Below are 20,439 nucleotides of genomic sequence, written 5' to 3' on the forward strand. Positions count from 1 at the left end.
TATATATATATATATATATATATATATATATATATATATATATGTATATGTACATATGTATATGCACACATATATATATATATATATATATATATATATATATATATATATATATATATATATATATATATATATATATATATATATATATATGTATATGTACATATGTATATGCACACATATATATATATATATATATATATATATATATATGTGTGTATATATATATATATGTATATATATATATATACACATCGTATTTTTCGGAGTATAAGTCGCACCGGAGTATAAGTCGCACCTTCCGAAAATGCATAATAAAGAAGGAAAAAAACATATATAAGTCGCACTGGAGCCCGGCCAAACTATGAAAAAAACTGCGACTTATACTCCGAAAAATACGGTGTATATATATATATATATATATATATATATATATATATATATATATATGTATATATATATATATATATATATATATTTATATATGTATACATATGTGTGCGAAAATATTTATATATATTAATAATTATATATATATATATATATATATATATATATATATATATATATATATATATATATATATATTTTTTTTTTTTTTTTTTTTTTTTTTTTTACCAAAGTTTAGCTGTTTTAACCTGAACTGAAACTATGTGTTACTATGATTTTTGCAGTACAAACAGGTGATTATACTGATTATACTCCTCCTATATTAAATATACGTATTCTATATTAAATGTAATCATTATTATGCTCCTCCTTTTCAAGTTGTATTGATGTTAAATTTTAGGCTAGCACAGTTTAACGGGGGACAGACCAATCGGAAAGATTGATTATTAATTGGCTATTTATTAGTGTTATTTAGGATACTTTGTTATATGCATTTTGTATTTGTGTGGGTACCTGAGAGTAAGGAATTTATTATTCAGCGGTGTCCAAACTTTTTCCCATGTAGAACAGCACCCTGACAAAATGCGTAGTGAATGCCACAAATGTTGGAGAAAAAAAAAAAAAAGTTGGTACTATTATTTCTAAATACAAAAAATAATCCAACATTAATTAAAATGCAAAGTAAAGCCTATATAATGGAAATATTATTTGTTACAACATTGCGCCCCCTCCCTTCCCGTATCATGACTCTTTTTGGACGTCACCACATCAAAAAATCAACACAAGATGTCAAAACGGCCAAAACTGTCAGGTGCCCAGGGAAGAAAAAAGAGAAAAGAAGAGGAGGAGAAACGAGAAAAAGACAAGAGGTAGCAGGTAGGTAACGTTAGCCTACATGAAATTATTTGTCTGTTACAGAATGTGATAGTAACCTGGCTTTTTAGCATTAAGCTAATGTTACATGATTTGGCAATTGCTAATCAATAAATAGCCAGCTCTGTTTTAACGTCGGGTTAATATTGTGGAGGGGGCTAAATTGTTATGGAAAATAATAATGTAACGTTAGGTAATTACCTTACATTCCTCAGGGACATTTGTATTAGATCTTTTAAACAGGTGTTTTTGTTTACATTGTTATTGCCTTCTGGTTAGCTAATGTTTGCCCTGCAGGTAATAGTCACTTTTCCACCCCTTTATATATTAGGTATAGTTGTAAGCCTAGTTGTTAAAGTGCACATCATTAATGTAAATTAAGCAATATGTATGTAAAAAATATTGTATTTCATATATTCATTTTTTATTTTTTGCATTCATTTATTTATTCATATTTTTTTTATCTTGTTAACTATTCTGATTGTTAATTTGCTTTCTTTAAGTAAAAAAAAGGTCAAAGACAAAGCTATTCGGTTTCTTGTGAGTATATACACTTCACTGCCGATGTGGTGGGGCGCCACCTAAAATCTTGCCTAGGGCGCCAGATTGGTTAGGGCCGGGCCTGCTATTTTGTCTTGTATATCTAAGTGTATTATTAGTACTTTTGATTAATTAGGGATGTAATGACACAGTTTGACTGTATAAATATATTTATTCTATAGTTTTAATTTGTAAATGTTGTTTTTATCTTAGGGCTAAATGGGTGTTGTGCATTTCACTTCCTGTTGTGGGCATCCTGGTGTCACATTACATATTTTATATTCTAGGAGAGCACAGCTTGTTGGTTGAGTGTGCACACTTCAATATCATGGTTGCTCACACAGTCATGTGTTTATACAAGTTTAGATTGGGGTACAACATTTGTATTTTGTATTCTAGTTAGCATTTAAGGTAACTAGAATACAAAACAAAAATGCAGGTCTTTATATAATGTTAAATTGGGGTATAACTGTTATTTTTTTGTATTCTTGTTAGCAGTTAAGTTAACTAGCACTAGAAGGTTTGAGTTGATCAAAGTGTGGTTATGAATCACATTTTTTGATGAATTAAACTTAAAAAGGTAACACTGTCGGGAGTTTTACTGCAGTTTAGCATTACTGCATGCTTATCGTTACATCCAATGTATCAATCATTCCTTTTTTTAGGCAAACGATGAGAAACGATTCCCAGTCGAGAGCCGTTCATTTGGGATTTATTTTTTATTTTTTAGACACATTTCAAATTTAGCCCACTCTACACGTGCATGCCACCCAACTGACTACTGGACTAGAAAATAAGTCAAGAGTTTGAAGGAAACAACAGCATTTGGATTAACTTAAATTTTTTTTATAATAAATACAAAATATATATATTTTTTTTTTCTTTCGATATTTTTTTATTACTGTTTATTGGTATTGTTTTATTTTTTTTTATTTGGATTCATATTTTCAATTTACTTTTCTGGTTCCCTATTCTAATGGGTAGTAGTTTAAGCGTTTGTATATGGTCCTAATTTTTTTTGTAGTTCTATTCAAAATTGTATATCCTTTTAATGGATTTTATTCTGACCTTTTTGTTTTTGTGTTTGTTTTTCTCCATTGTTAAAATGCTGCATATTTTTTTAGTTGCATGGCAAAATACAAACTAGGGAAGCATGGAAATATGATACCAGAATGTTTTATGGCCAATATTTGAGAATAATTGCCACCAATCGAGGAATATTTGTACAATTTAGATTATTCTGATACTAGTGACTGTTTCCTTAATTTAAAATGAAAAAAAACAAAAAACAATGGCAGCTCTGTGCAGTTCATAAAAATATACATTGTGAGCATTATTGACAATGTAAAGGCAGCCCGTCTTGTCTGCAGTGGCGGCCTCTGACGGCATCTAGCGGCGGCATTTAGAACTGCACCCCAAGAACCGCCTAAACCGGGGGCGACGTGGCTTCTTCCCTCGCCGATAATGAGGCGCTGTAGGCGGCTGGAGTTCAGCCAAATCCCCCCCACCCACCCAAAAAAATATTATGGCCAATATTTGAGAATAATTCCCACCAATCGAGTATTATTTGTACAAATTAGATTATCGGATGACTGATACTAGTGATTGTTTCTTTAATTTAAAATAAAAAAAACAATATTTGTATTATTGTGTCGGGATATTAAAGACAGTTCAGTGCAGTGCATCAAAATAAACATTATTGTGAGCATTATTGTAGCTGAGATAGGCTCCAGCGCCCCCCGCGACCCCAAAGGGAATAAGCGGTAGAAAATGGATGGATGGATTATTGACAATGTAAAGGCGTCTTGTCTGTAGTAGTGGCGTCTAGCGGTAGCATTTAGAACTGCATCCCAAGAACCGACTGAACCGATAATGAGGCGCTGTAGGCGGCTGGAGTTCAGCCAAATCCCGCCCCCCCAAAAAAAATATTATGGCCAATATTTGAGAATAACTCCCACCAATCGAGTATTATTTGTACAAATTAGATTATCCTAATCTACATCTTTTTGGATGACTAATACTAGTGATTGTTTCTTTAATTAAAAAAAAAATAATAATAAAATATTTGTATTATTGTGTCGGGATATTAAAGACAGTTCAGTGCAGTGCATCAAAATAAACATTATTGTGAGCATTATTGACAATGTAAAGGCGTCTTGTCTGTAGTAGTGGCCTCTGGTGGCGTCTAGCGGTAGCATTTAGAACTGCACCCCAAGAACCGACTGAACCGGGGGCGACGTGGCTTCTTCCCTCGCCGATAATGAGGCGCTGTAGGCGGCTGGAGTTCAACCAAATCCCCCCCCAAATATTATGGACAGTATTTGAGAATAACTCCCACCAATCGAGTAATATTTGTACAAATTAGATGATCTACATCCTATCGGTTGACTGATACTAATGACTGTTTCTTTAATTTAAAATTAAAAAAACAATATTTGTATTATTGTGTCGGGATATTAGAGACAGCTCTCAGTGCAATTCATACAAATAAACATTATTGTGAGCGTTGACAATGTAAAGGTAGTGGCGGCCTCTGGCGGCATCTAGCGGCGGCATTGAGAACTGCACCCAAGAACCGACTAAACCGGGGCGACGTGGCTTCTTCCCTGGCCGATAATGTGGCGCTGTAGGCGGCTGGACTTCAGCCAAATTACCCCCCCACCCCCCGGCCCCTCTCTCAATCCAGGACCTCTTAAGAGACGAACCGTCACGCCCTCACTTCCGGCCTTGCTTCAGTCGGTCGGGGGTGCTGATGAGACGACCACGTGTTCCTGTGACGTCACCGGAGTCTTCCCCCCCTGCTCTCACCAAATGTCACCTCCCCCCTCCTCCTCCTCCTCCTGGGAGAGCAGCATCACGGATCAGAACCGAAGCGGGCAGGAGTGGACTGAAGGCGGCCGCCGTCGTGTCTGTGCTGTCAACTGTTGATTCCTGCCTCCGTCAATGACTCTTGGAAGGTAAGAAGACATCTTTTCTCATCCTTTTTTTGTTTGTGGTTTCCTCTTCATCCTCGCTGCTGTTGTCGCCGAGCAACCACACAGTGATGGAGGATGCTGGGATGTGATGATGTGATGATGTAATTATCTTTGTCGATCTGCTTGACGAGCGTCTTTTCGTCACCTTTTTATTAATCAGTACATATTGTACACTTGTTTTGTGCTCATTGCTTCCACTTTTAACCACATTTTTACTCGTCATAATCGCTCGTTTGTCCAATGTCAGGCTTTTAAGGGGACTTATAAGACCACAGGTGTCAAACTCAAGGCCCGGGGGCCAGATGTGGCTCGCTACTTCATTTTATTTGGCCCTCGAAAGCCTGGGAATAATATGTATCAATAAAGTACCGTAACGTTCCTTACTAAATGTATTCTTTCTTTCTATTTTGGGAGAAACAAATAATGTACTCCATGTCATCGCAAATTATGTTAACTTAAATATTGTCTAATTGTGCAAAAATATATTATCAATCATTCAAAACCATTTTTTAAATAGAAATAAATACTAATAATAATGATTTCAAAGCAAGTTATCCATCAAATTGTGCAATGTAAAAGTAGCAATAGATTTCATGGCAAAATTGTGAAATTTACTGTGTTTTTTACAGCATTTTTTTTTTAAATGACATTTTTTTTTACCTTTGTTAGTATAATAAACTGTGGTGTCGTTTTGGCATTTGCAGTAATACACTGAAAAATATACATTTGTTGATTTGCAGTAAAAAAACAAACAAAAAAACCTGGCAGCTCAGGTGCCAAAATTTTACTGTAAAATTGCATTTTTTTTTATTTATAGTAAAAAAACTAATGTAAATTTTACAGTACAATTCTGGCAACTGAGCTGCCTTTGTTTTACAATAAAAACAGCTGTACTGTTTGTCCATTTACAGTAATACACACTACATTTTGAGGTGAAATTATTGCAACTTACCATATTTTTTTCTACATTTTAGTTTTTTTTAAATATACAAAAAAAAAATGCATTAAAAAAAATAGTGTAATAATAGTATTCACTGTTCGATGCGACCCTCTGGGGCCAAACATAACTGCGATGTGGCCCTCAGTGAAAACGCCTCTGTATTAGATTCATATTAAAATGAATGACTTTCCATTTGCATGCATTTATTCAATAAAAAGTTAAAGTAAAGTACACACACACTAGGTGTGGCGAAATTATTCTCTGCATTTGACCCATCACCCTTGATCACCCCCTGGGAGGTGAGGGGAGCAGTGGGCAGCAGCAGGTGGCCGCGCCCGGGAATAATTTTTGGTGATTTAACCCCCAATTCCAACCCTTAATGCTGAGTGCCAAGCAGGGAGGTAATGGGTCCCATTTTTATAGTCTTTGGTATGACTCGGCCGGGGTTTGAACTCACAACCATCTCAGGATGGACACTCTAACCACTAGGCCACTGAGTAGGTTACGTTTGGGTATCTCACATAAATGACATTTCTATGTACCGATGTACATTTTATTATGCAAAAACTCTACCTGCCAACACGTTAAGTGTTGAAAAATGTGTACAACTGCTCCGTATCTTACTGTTATGATACTATTTATTCAATTTTTGCTCTCATCACACTCAATATGGTCTTAAAAAATACTTTATTAATTAACTGCATGGTATATTAGCTTTTCATAACGCAAAACACAAAGAAGCAAATTTTTACAACAAATGTCTGCAAAAAAGTGATAATATATATATCATATTGTAGGTGTTTATTACCTTTTGCATTCATATTTTGCTGTTTTTTTACATTTTTGTTGTGTCTTGCTTTATTGTGTATGGAGGAGCTGGTGTGAGAAGTAAAATATTTTCATATGTTGTTAATATTCAGTCTTTTATTGTTCATAGTTAATATTGTTGTTAATATTCAGTCTTTTATTGTTCATAGTTAATATTGTAAGTCCCACTTTCTTTATTTTAATGTACATTTTGGGTGTCCCATTCAGTAAAAAAAACTGTAAAATTCCATTCCGTTTTTTTTTAGGTGGTCTGTTTTTAGAACTCTATCGGACATTGTGACTTTTGGTATTAGTGTTTTTTTTTTAAAAAGGACCCAAATACACATACTGTACAGCAGTTTTTTTTTTACAGCTAAATATGTATATATCATTCATACACACATACATTTTGGCCCCCCATCTTTGTGTTTGTGTTAAATAATATTTTTTTCTGTCTATTTAAAAAACAAAACAAAAATGGAATGTTTTGTTTTAAACAACTATTATACCTGTGTTGTGTAGCCTATGGTCACCAACATATTGGAAACCAAATGTTTATTATTATTAAGTGTATTATTAAATAAACTCCATGCGTTATTGGAATAATAAACCTAAAAAAATATATAAAAACAATTGTAGAAATTAAATGGAATAACAATTTTACTAATCACACCCTTTTTGTTGTTTATTGCCATAAAATATGCATTTTTCTTTCTTTATTGTTTAGAAACAATATATGTTATAATATTTTTCCTGTGTTATGTAGCCTATTGTGGTCACAAACACATTGGAAACCAAATAATTAATAATGTTGTTAGAATTGGTGTAGCCCTGCGATGAGGTGGCGACATGTCCAGGGTGTACACCGCCTTCCGCCCGATTGTAGCTGAGATAGGCTCAAGCGCCCCCCGCGACCCCGAAGGGAATAAGCGGTAGAAAATGGATGGATGGGAATTGGTGTATTATTAAATAAACTGCGTAGTTTATTAGAATACTTGACCTAAAAAAATTATAGATACATTTTTCAACAAATAAATTGAATAAATATAACAATTACACTCTTTTTTTCTTATTTTTATTGCCATAAAATATGTACTTTTCTTTCTTTATTTCTAAAAACAACAGAACATCTTATATGAATTTGCCTGTGTTATATAATCTAATGTGGTCACCAACACATTGGAAACCAAATGTGTATTATTATTATTAATATTATCATTGGGTGTATTTATTTATTTTTAACTGCATAGTGTATTAGATTGTTTGACCTAAAAAAAATTATTTAAAAAAAAAAAAAAATGGAATAAATATGATAATAATAAGACCCATTTTATTTTTGTTTATTTACATTAAATATGTATTATGTATTTATTTAAAAAAAACAACAACAAAAAAAGATTATTTTATTTGACCTGTGTTATGTAGCCTAATGTGGTTACCAACATATTGGAAACCAACTATTTATAATTATTATTATTATCATTAATATTATCATTGAGTGTATTATTAAATAAACTGCATGGTTTATTAGATTACTACACCTAAAAATATATATACAAATAAAAAAAAATATAACAAATAAATGTAATAAATATCAAAATAATAATGAGATCCATTTTTGGTTTATTGCCATAAAATGTGATTCTTTTTTTTCTAAAAACAATAGAATATTTTATAATATTTGGCCTGCTCAATATGGTCACCAAAATATTGGAACCAACATTTCATCATAAGTTTATTAATCAATAAACCTTATGGTTTAGTAGATAAACATAACTCACAGAATGAAGCCCAATATTTTTGTTCTTTGTATTTGTCATCAATGATGTATTTTTCTCTTTATCTTTTAAAAACAATATGTTTTGAACAACTAATCATTTGCCTGTGGAATGTAGCCTAATATGGTCACCAACATATTGGAAACAAAATGATTATTAATGTTATTATTATCATTATTATGCAATTCTGTCCAGTCCTTTGTTGTTCTTCTGGGTCGTCTGCGCCATGTCTCTGCTACCTTCCTTTTTTATTATTGTTATTATTATCTTTAGTATTGGGTGTATTATTAAATAGACTGCGTGGTTTATTACATTACTAGACCTAAAAAAAATATAACAAATAAATGGAATAAATATAGTAATAATTAGACAACATTTTTTATGTTTGTTTATTACCGTAAAGTCTGTATTTTCCTTCTTTAATTTTAAAAACAATATAATATTTTATGATAGTTGGCCTGTATTATGTAACCTAATGAAAAAAAATTGGAAACAATGTTTAATATAATTATTATCACTGGGTTCATTAGATTGTTGCCTCAAAATACTTATATAAAATACAGAAAATGTATTGATAATTACACCCAATTTATTTTTTTGGTATTTGCTAGAAAATACATATTTTCTTCTTTATTTAAAAAATCCTAATAGAATATTTAGTTCAAAACAACTATTACTTTGCTTGATATATAATCACCAAAATATTAAAAACCTTCATTAATGTTTCATGTTTATTAATTAGACCAGCGCCTCAAAAAACCTATACATTAAATAACAAAATGTATAAAATTAATTCAGAAAAAGAACAATAATGGATAATTGTAAAACATTTTTTTAAGATAATACATATTAGTTATTTCTTTTTCTTTTTGAGGTTATTCATTTTTTCCTTAGTTTACATTTTTTTTGCCAGTCTAAAACGACAATCATTTTGCGTAAAATGTCAAGGACATACATTTGTAAACACCTCTCTGACAATGTCAATGAAAAGTGATCCTCATTGTCTCTGCAAGGATGGGTTAGGTGTACCTAATGCAGTGTCCTGTGAGTGCATCCACATGGAGGATGAAAAATGACTTTTTCGCCCCTAAGTGATGGTCCAGCCATCACAATGCATGTTGTGTTGTGTTGTGTTGTGTTGTGTTGTGTTGTGCGTGTCTCCTGTCCACTGGCCTGTGGCCGGCTAATTATCAGCCATCTTGATAGAGTCGTTAACGAGGCCGCCAAAGCCTGCTGGGCCTGGCAGGGAGAGAGTCACTCAGCGATGCACTCAGTGATGCTTCCAGGCTTTCTTCTTTTTTTTTTCTTCTAGTTTTTGGGACAGCGTGGCGTGTTTCTGTGCTGGGTCACTTTGTATTAATAGCTGTAAGAGCCACACAATATGATCCACATGAATCATTACTGTGATACACTCGTTTGTTTTCATCCACACAAACTGACACTGAGTCTGCAGACACGGCTCTTCGTCAGTCAGTGGGTCAATCAAAAGCTTGGCGAGATATGTCGGACGATTGTACGCTTAAATTTACGCGACCTCACTCATCAAAATGTACGAAATATGTTTCAAAGTCTTCTTAGGGCGGGAACAGCTTCACTCATTTTCTTTTCACTTCCTGTTGCCGTCCCAATACTTTTGTCCATGAGAAGCAAAACAAATACTGTATTTTTTTAAATGTACAATTAATCAAATGTACAAAATATGTTTTAAAGTCTTCTTAGACGAGGGAAATATTTTAGCGCGGCAACGGCTCCGCTAATTTTTCTACTTTTTACTTCCTGTAGATGTCCCAATACTTTTGTTCATGAGAAGCAAAACAGATACTGTATGTTTAGAATTGTGGAATTCATTTTTCAAATCAGATCAATAAAAAGGACAAAATAAGTTTTAAAGTATTCTTGGACGAGGGAAACATTTTAGAGCGGCAACGGCTCCGCTCATTTTTTCTACTTTTTTCTTCCTATTGCTGTCCCAAAACTTTTGTCCATTAGAAGTCAAACAAATGCTGTATTTTCAAAAAATGTGCAATTGATTTTTCAAATTAGATCAATCAAATGGACAAAATAAGTTTCAAATGGACAAAATAAGTTTCAAAGTCTTTTTAGAGCGGCAACAGCTCCACTCATTTTTTCTACTTTTTACTTCCTGTAGCTGTCCCAATACTTTTGTCCATGAGAAGCAAAACAAACACTGTATTTTTTTAAATATGCAATTTTTCTATTCAGATTAATCAAATGGACAAAATATGTTTTAAAGGGAAATCTTTTAGAGCGGCAACGGCTCCGCTCATTTTTTCTACTTTTTACTTCCTGTAGCTGTCCCAATACTTTTGTCCATTAGAAGTCAAACAAATGCTGTCTTTTTAAAAATGTGCAATTGATTTTTCAAACCAGATGAATCAAATGGACAAAATAAGTTTCAAATGGACAAAATAAGTTTCAAAGTCTTTTTAGACGAGGGAAACATTTTAGAGCGGCAACGGCTCCGCTCATTTTTTCTACTTTTCACTTCCTGTAGCTGTCCCAATACTTTTGTCCATTAGAAGTCAAACAAATGCTGTATTTTAAAAAATGTGCAATTGATTTTTCAAATCAGTTCAATCAAATGGACAAAATAAGTTTCAAATGGACAAAATAAGTTTCAAAGTCTTTTTAGACGAGGGAAACATTTTAGAGCGGCAACGGCTTCGCTAATTTTTTCTACTTTTTACTTCGTGTAGCTGTCCCAACACTTTTGTTCATAAGAAGCAAAACAAATAAAATATGTTTAGTAATGTGCACTTAATTTATCAAATCAGATTAATCATATGGACAAAATATGTTTAAAAACTTTTAGTGTGGCAACAGCTCCACTATTTTTTTTACTTTTCACTTCCTGTAGCTGTCCCAATACTTTTGTCCATTAGAAGCAAAACAAATATTGTATTTTTTTAAATATGCAATTTTTCTAATCAGATTAATCAAATGGACAAAAATATGTTTTAAAGTATTCTTAGACGAGGGAAGCATTTTAGAGCGGCAACAGCTCCACTCATTTTTTCTACTTTTTGACTTCCTGTAGCTGTCCCAATACTTTTGTCCATTAGAAGCAAAACAAACACTGTATTTTTTTTAAATATGCAATTTTTATATTCAGATTAATCAAATGGACAAAATATGTTTTAAAGGGAAATCTTTTAGCGCGGCAACGGCTCCGCTCATTTTTTCTACTTTTTACTTCCTGTAGCTGTCCCAACACTTTTGTCCATTAGAAGTCAAACAAATGCTGTCTTTTTAAAAATGTGCAATTGATTTTTCAAATCAGATCAATCAAATGGACAAAATAAGTTTTAAAGTCTTCTTAGACGAGGGAAACATTTTAGAGCGGCAACGGCTTCGCTCATTTTTTCTACTTTTTACTTCCTGTAGCTGTCCCAATACTTTTGTCCATGAGAATCAAAACAAACACTGTATTTTTTTAAATATGCAATTTTTCTAATCAGATTAATCAAATGGACAAAATATGTTTTAAAGTATTCTTAGACGAGGGAAGTATTTTAGAGCGGCAACGGTTCTACTCATTTTTTTCTACTTTTTACTTCCTGTAGCTGTCCCAATACTTTTGTCCATTAGAAGTCAAACAAATGCTGTATTTTAAAAAATGTGCAATTGATTTTTCAAATCAGATCAATCAAATGGACAAAATAAGTTTCAAATGGACAAAATAAGTTTCAAAGTCTTTTTAGACGAGGGAAACATTTTAGAGCGGCAACAGCTTCACTCATTTTTTCTACTTTTTACTTCCTGTAGCTGTCCCAATACTTTTGTCCATGAGAAGCAAAACAAACACTGTATTTTTTTAAATATGCAATTTTTCTATTCAGATTAATCAAATGGACAAAATATGTTTTAATGGGAAAACTTTTAGCGTGGCAACAGCTCCACTATTTTTTTTACTTTTCACTTCCTGTAGCTGTCCCAATACTTTTGTCCATTAGAAGCAAAACAAACACTGTATTTTTTTTAAATATGCAATTTTTCTAATCAGATTAATCAAATGGACAAAATATGTTTTAAAGTATTCTTAGACGAGGGAAGTATTTTAGAGCGGCAACGGTTCTACTCATTTTTTTCTACTTTTTACTTCCTGTAGCTGTCCCAATACTTTTGTCCATTAGAAGTCAAACAAATGCTGTATTTTAAAAAATGTGCAATTGATTATTCAAATCAGATCAATCAAAAGGACAAAATAAGTTTCAAATGGACAAAATAAGTTTCAAAGTCTTTTTAGACGAGGGAAACATTTTAGGGCGGCAACGGCTCCACTAATTTTTTCTACTTTTTACTTCCTGTAGCTGTCCCAATACTTTTGTCCATGAGAATCAAAACAAACACTGTATTTTTTTAAATATGCAATTTTTCTATTCAGATTAATCAAATGGACAAAATATGTTTTAAAGTATTCTTAGACGAGGGAAACATTTTAGAGCGGCAACAGTTCCACACATTTTTTCTACTTTTTACTTCCTGTAGCTGTCCCAATACTTTTGTCCATGAGAAGCAAAACAAACACTGTATTTTTTTAAATATGCAATTTTTCTATTCAGATTAATCAAATGGACAAAATATGTTTTAAAGGGAAATCTTTTTGAGCGGCAACGGCTCCGCTCATTTTTTCTACTTTTTACTTCCTGTAGCTGTCCCAACACTTTTGTCCATTAGAAGTCAAACAAATGCTGTATTTTTAAAAATGTGCAATTGATTTTTCAAATCAGATCAATCAAATGGACAAAATAAGTTTTAAAGTCTTCTTAGACGAGGGAAACATTTTAGCGCGGCAACGGCTTCGCTCATTTTTTCTACTTTTTACTTCCTGTAGCTGTCCCAACACTTTTGTTCATAAGAAGCAAAACAAATAAAATATGTTTAGTATTGTGCACTTAATTTATCAAATCAGATTAATCATATGGACAAAATATGTTTAAAAACTTTTAGCGTGGCAACAGCTCCACTATTTTTTTTTTACTTTTCACTTCCTGTAGCTGTCCCAATACTTTTGTCCATTAGAAGCAAAACAAACATTGTATTTTTTTAAATATGCAATTTTTTAAATCAGATTAATCAAATGGACAAAATATGTTTTAAAGTATTCTTAGACGAGGGAAACATTTTAGAGCGGCAACAGCTCCACTCATTTTTTCTACTTTTTACTTCCTGTAGCTGTCCCAACACTTTTGTCCATTAGAAGTCAAACAAATGCTGTCTTTTTAAAAATGTGCAATTGATTTTTCAAACCAGATCAATCAAATGGACAAAATACGTTTCAAAGTCTTTTTAGACGAGGGAAGCATTTTAGAGCGGCAACAGCTCCACTCATTTTTTCTACTTTTTACTTCCTGTAGCTGTCCCAATACTTTTGTCCATGAGAAGCAAAACAAACACTGTATTTTTTTAAATATGCAATTTTTCTATTCAGATTAATCAAATGGACAAAATATGTTTTAAAGGGAAATCTTTTAGAGCGGCAACGGCTCCGCTCATTTTTTCTACTTTTTACTTCCTGTAGCTGTCCCAACACTTTTGTCCATTAGAAGTCAAACAAATGCTGTATTTTTAAAAATGTGCAATTGATTTTTCAAATCAGATCAATCAAATGGACAAAATAAGTTTCAAATGGACAAAATAAGTTTCAAAGTCTTTTTAGACGAGGGAAACATTTTAGAGCGGCAACGGCTCCGCTCATTTTTTCTACTTTTTACTTCCTGTAGCTGTCCCAACACTTTTGTCCATTAGAAGTCAAACAAATGCTGTCTTTTTAAAAATGTGCAATTGATTTTTCAAACCAGATCAATCAAATGGACAAAATAAGTTTCAAAGTCTTTTTAGACGAGGGAAACATTTTAGAGCGGCAACAGTTCCACAAATTTTTTCTACTTTTTACTTCCTGTAGCTGTCCCAATACTTTTGTCCATGAGAAGCAAAACAAACACTGTAATTTTTTAAATATGCAATTTTTCTATTCCGATTAATCAAATGGACAAAATATGTTTTAAAGGGAAATCTTTTAGTGCGGCAACGGCTCCGCTCATTTTTTCTACTTTTTACTTCCTGTAGCTGTCCCAATACTTTTGTCCATTAGAAGTCAAACAAATGCTGTCTTTTTAAAAATGTGCAATTGATTTTTCAAATCAGATCAATCAAATGGACAAAATAAGTTTTAAAGTCTTTTTAGACGAGGGAAACATTTTAGAGCGGCAACAGCTCCACTCATTTTTTCTACTTTTTACTTCCTGTAGCTGTCCCAATACTTTTGTCCATGAGAATCAAAACAAACATTGTATTTTTTTTAAATATGCAATTTTTCCAATCAGATTAATCAAATGGACAAAATATGTTTTAAAGTCTTCTTAGACGAGGGAAACATTTTAGAGCGGCAACGGCTCCACTCATTTTTTCTACTTTTTACTTCCTGTAGCTGTCCCAATACTTTTGTCCATGAGAAGCAAAACAAATAAAATATGTTTAGTATTGTGCACTTAATTTATCAAATCAGATTAATCATATGGACAAAATATGTTTAAAAACTTTTAGCGTGGCAACAGCTCCACTATTTTTTTTTTACTTTTCACTTCCTGTAGCTGTCCCAATACTTTTGTCCATTAGAAGCAAAACAAACATTGTATTTTTTTAAATATGCAATTTTTTTAATCAGATTAATCAAATAGACAAAATATGTTTTAAAGTATTCTTAGATGAGGGAAACATTTTAGAGCGGCAACGGCCCCACTCATTTTTTCTACTTTTTACTTCCTGTAGCTGTCCCAACACTTTTGTCCATTAGAAGTCAAACAAATGCTGTCTTTTTAAAAATGTGCAATTGATTTTTCAAACCAGATCAATCAAATGGACAAAATACGTTTCAAAGTCTTTTTAGACGAGGGAAACATTTTAGAGCGGCAACGGCTCCACTCATTTTTCTACTTTTTACTTCCTGTAGCTGTCCCAATACTTTTGTCCATGGGAAGCAAAACAAACACTGTATTTTTTTAAATATGCAATTTTTCTAATCAGATTAATCAAATGGACAAAATATGTTTTAAAGTATTCTTAGACGAGGGAAGCATTTTAGAGCGGCAACAGCTCCACTCATTTTTTCTACTTTTTACTTCCTGTAGCTGTCCCAATACTTTTGTCCATGAGAAGCAAAACAAACACTGTAATTTTTTAAATATGCAATTTTTCTATTCCGATTAATCAAATGGACAAGATATGTTTTAAAGGGAAATCTTTTAGTGCGGCAACGGCTCCGCTCATTTTTTCTACTTTTTACTTCCTGTAGCTGTCCCAACACTTTTGTCCATTAGAAGTCAAACAAATGCTGTATTTTAAAAAATGTGCAATTGATTTTTCAAATCAGTTCAATCAAATGGACAAAATAAGTTTCAAATGGACAAAATAAGTTTCAAAGTCTTTTTAGACGAGGGAAACATTTTAGAGCGGCAACAGCTCCACTCATTTTTTGTACTTTTTACTTCCTGTAGCTGTCCCAATACTTTTGTCCATGAGAAGCAAAACAAATAAAATATGTTTAGAATTGTGCACTTAACAGATTAATCAAATGGACAAACTATGTTTCGAAGTTTTCTTGGACGAGTGGAAACTTTTAGAGTGGCAACAGCCCCAATCATTTCTTCTACTTTTTACTTCCTGTAGCTGTCCCAATACTTTTGTCTATAAAACGCAAAACAATTAAAATATTTTTAGAATTGTGCACTTAACAGATTAATCAAATGGACAAACTATGTTTCGAAGTTTTCTTGGACGAGTGGAAAATTTTAGCGCGGCAACAGTTCCACTAATTTAATCAACTTTTTACTTCCTGTAGCTGTCCCAATACTTTTGTCTATGAGACGCAAAACAATTAAAATATTTTTAGAATTGTGCACTGAACGGATTAATCAAATGGACAAACTATGTTTTGAAGTCTTCTTAGCAAGGGAAAAGTTTTAGAGCGGCAACAGTTCCACTCATTTTTTCTACTTTTTACTTCCTGTAGCTGTCCCAATACTTTTGTCCAATAGACGCAAAACAAATAAAATATGTTTAGAATTGTGCACTTAACAGATTAATAAAATGGACAAACTATGTTTCCAAGTTTTCTTGAACGAGTGGAAACTTTTAGAGCGGCAACAGCCCCAATCATTTTACCTACTTTTTACTTCCTGTAGCTGTCCCAATACTTTTGTCTATGAGACGCAAAACAATTAAAATATGTTTAGAATTGTGCACTTAACAGATTAATCAAATGGACAAACTATAATTCGACGTTTTCTTGAACGAGTGGAAAATTTTAGTGCGGCAACAGTTCCACTAATTTTTTCAACTTTTTACTTCCTGTAGCTGTCCCAATACTTTTGTCCAATAGACACAAAACAAATAAAATATGTTTAGAATTGTGCACTTAACAGATTAATAAAATGGACAAACTATGTTTCGAAGTTTTCTTGGACGAGTAGAAACTTGTAGAGCGGCAACAGCCCCAATCATTTTTTTCTACTTTTTACTTCCTGTAGCTGTCCCAATACTTTTGTCTATGAGACGCAAAACAATTAAAATATGTTTAGAATTGTGCACTTAACAGATTAATCAATTGGACAAACTATGTTTCGAAGTTTTCTTGGACGAGTGGAAAATTTTAGCGCGGCAACAGTTCCACTAATTTTTTCAACTTTTTACTTCCTGTAGCTGTCCCAATACTTTTGTCTGTGAGACGCAAAACAAATAAAATATGTTTAGAATTGTGCACTTAACGGATTAATCAAATGGACAAACTATGTTTCGAAGTTTTCTTGGACTAGTGGAAACTTTTAGAGCGGCAACAGTTCCACTTATTTCTTCTACTTTTTACTTCCTGTAGCTGTCCCAATATTTTTGTCTATGAGACGCAAAACAATTAAAATATTTTTAGAATTGTGTACTGAACGGATTAATCAAATGGACAAACTATGTTTCGAAGTCTTCTTAGACAAGGGAAAAGTTTTAGCGCGGCAACAGTTCCACTCATTTTTCCTACTTTTTACTTCCTGTAGCTGTCCCAATACTTTTGTCTGTGAGACGCAAAACAAATAAAATATTTTTAGAATTGTGCACTGAACGGATTAATCAAATGGACAAACTATGTTTTGAAGTCTTCTTAGCAAGGGAAAAGTTTTAGAGCGGCAACAGTTCCACTCATTTTTTCTACTTTTTACTTCCTGTAGCTGTCCCAATACTTTTGTCTGTGAGACGCAAAACAAATAAAATATGTTTAGAATTGTGCACTTAACAGATTAATCAAATGGACAAACTATGTTTCGAAGTTTTCTTGGACTAGTGGAAACTTTTAGAGCGGCAACAGTTCCACTCATTTCTTCTACTTTTTACTTCCTGTAGCTGTCCCAATACTTTTGTCTATGAGACGCAAAACAATTAAAATATTTTTAGAATTGTGCACTGAACGGATTAATCAAATGGACAAACTATGTTTCGAAGTTTTCTTGGACGGGTGGAAACTTTAAGCGCGGCAACAGCCCCAATAATTTGTTTCTACTTTTTACTTCCTGTAGCTGTCCCAATACTTTTGTCTATGAGATGCAAAACAAATAAAATATGTTTACAATTGTGCACTTAACGGATTAATCAAATGGACAAACTATGTTTCCAAGTTTTCTTGGACGAGTGGAAACTTTTAGAGCGGCAACAGCCTTACTCATTTGACCTACTTTTCACTTCCTGTCGCTGTCCCAATACTTTTGTCCTTTAGAAGCAAAACAAACACTGTATGTTTAGAATTGTGCAACTAATTTTTCAAATCTGATCAATCAAATGGACAAAATATGTTTCCATGTCTTCTTTGCCGAGTGGAAACTTTTAGTGCGGCAACGCCACCACTTAATTTCTTTACTTTTCACTTCCTGTGGCTGTCCCAATACTTTTTGTTAGAATAATTGTATCTAAGTTATCACAAAACTTTGTGTTACATTGAGTTCAGCTCGCCCGGCGAGAAGACAAAAGCTGTCTTTGATCCTACCAAGAAGAAGACTTGTAAAACTCCCCTGTGTAGGATGGGAAGCAACATGAAGGTGTTCTGTTTCTTTGATGTATCGTAATACACAGAAAGATTTTGTGGAAGCAGGACCAGACTCTCCTCCAGGCGACCTTTTCTGTGAACTGTTTTATGACTTTTCCTTTCAACTGTTTGTAATCAAAGGCGATGGCTGTTTACGACCCCCGTCCCTTAGAAACAGCTGTTGCCATGTAATCAGGGAAAGTCCAAATAAAAGAGGAGGCGTACAATCTTTCATCAGAGCGTGGAACACTGTACAAGGGTACAGGTGTACGCGTTTCTCCTCATTGAGCCAAATTTAATTCTCTCTCTGTTTAATTCCTTGCTTCTTGTCTTGTTTAATAACATCTTCTGTCCTTTAGAAGCAAAACAAACACTGTATGTTTAGAATTGTGCGACTCATTTTTCAAATCAGATCAGTCAAACGGACAAAATATTTTTCCAAGTCTTCTTGGACGAGTGGAAACTTCTAAAGCGGCAACGACGCCACTTAGTTTTCGCATCTTTTGTACACAGAATGCAGTGAAGACAAGCAATAACAACATAAATCACACGAGGACTTTCACTTAGACTAGATTGTTCGACAAGAGATGACTAAAATATGAATTTTGCCACAACACGCTCAATAATCAGTCCTTTATGGCGCATTAGTGTCGACTGGACCTTTTAAAGAGGCACAAATGGACTCGTCCCGCGGACCACTTTCAACAACCAGTCTCAGGACGACCTTTTTCTCAAGCCGAGGCCCGCAAAAGACAAAGTGAGGCTAATTGTAGTGTAAATGATTGAGTGGAAGGAAAACACAACAAGCTTTTCCTCGCCACCGCGCATGAGGGGGCGAGCGTGTGAGGAGGAGGACGCGTCGCTAAATCTAGGTCTCTTATGAAATGTGTGTTTGTGTGTGTTTGTGTGTGTGTGTGTGTGTGTGTGTGTGTGTGTGTGTGTGTGTGTGTGTGTGTGTGTGTGTGTGTGTGTGTGTGTGTGTCTGCCATGTTTTCATGTACGTACGCCTCGCGGCACCTTAATTAAATCACAGAGGAGCCGAAACGGAAGATGGAAGGCGTTTTCTTCTGGTGAGACTCCCCGTAACTGGGTGGTTGCCGTGACGACAGTGACATCACTCGGGGAGCCACCGCCTCGCTTGTCCGGGTTTCCCCCGCAAACCCTGCGTGTTTTTGCGTGCGGGGCAAACGGTCCCCTTCCCCCTCCTCCTCCTCTTGTTGCCAGGCAACAGCGCTCCGTGGCGGCAACACGTCGAAGCGTGATGTGCGGTTGCCAGGCAACAGGGTGCAGTGGGGAAGGCGGCGCCTCGACGACGCAGATGTTCCAGACGTGGTGATATAACGCGGCGTGATCCATACATGCTATTTATAACGCACGCCAGCCATTTTTTTCATCGTTTGGACCCGCGCCATTTCTGTCAAATGAATGTTTTGTTTGTTTGTTTGCAGGTTTATGAACAACCGTGTTCCTTCTAACAAGAGATACCAGCCCACGGACTATGAGCATGCAGCCAACTGCGCCACGCATGCGGTACACACACACACATGCAGGACAAAAAAAAAAAAAGATATATATATATATATATATATATATCAATCAATCAATGTTTACTCATATAGCCCTAAATCACGAGCTGACTTTTTGCAGTGTATTGATGACTGTGTCTTTGTGTCTCCATAAAGTTGTGGATAATTCCCAGCCTGCTGGGCAGCTCCCTGCTGCACTTCCGGTCCGAGGACCAATGGGAGCGTGTGTCTGCCTGGGTGTATGGGGCGGGCCTCAGCTCGCTCTTCACCATCTCCACCCTCTTTCACACTGTGGCCTGGAAGAAGAGCCACCTACGGTACACACACACACACATTCTTGTATTTCTTGCCTTCTTAAGACCTCCGAAAAATGGCTACCTCTTTAAAGTTAAAAAAGTTAAAGTACCAATGATTGTCACACACACACTAGGTGTGGCGAAATTATTCTCTGCATTTGACCCTTCACCCTTGATCACCCCCTGGGAGGTGAGGGGAGCAGTGGGCAGCAGCGGTGGCCGCGCCCGGG

The 20,439-nt window shown here is 34.3% G+C and overlaps 1 protein-coding gene across 1 annotated transcript in view; it reads left to right on the forward strand.

The window, feature by feature from the left end:
- The first annotated feature begins 4,651 nt into the window (after positions 1-4,651).
- The window catches only part of LOC133621828 (monocyte to macrophage differentiation factor 2-like), a 40,369-nt gene continuing 24,581 nt past the window's right edge, over positions 4,652-20,439 (forward strand). Inside the window, exons 1-3 of the mRNA XM_061984216.1 lie at positions 4,652-4,760; positions 19,836-19,917; positions 20,070-20,230. Coding sequence (XP_061840200.1) covers positions 4,747-4,760; positions 19,836-19,917; positions 20,070-20,230 — 257 coding nt within the window. The 5' untranslated portion in view covers positions 4,652-4,746. The remainder of the gene's footprint in view (positions 4,761-19,835; positions 19,918-20,069; positions 20,231-20,439) is intronic.

This window comes from Nerophis lumbriciformis, linkage group LG25 (genome assembly GCF_033978685.3).
Source record: "Nerophis lumbriciformis linkage group LG25, RoL_Nlum_v2.1, whole genome shotgun sequence".
Classification (NCBI taxonomy): domain Eukaryota; kingdom Metazoa; phylum Chordata; class Actinopteri; order Syngnathiformes; family Syngnathidae; genus Nerophis; species Nerophis lumbriciformis.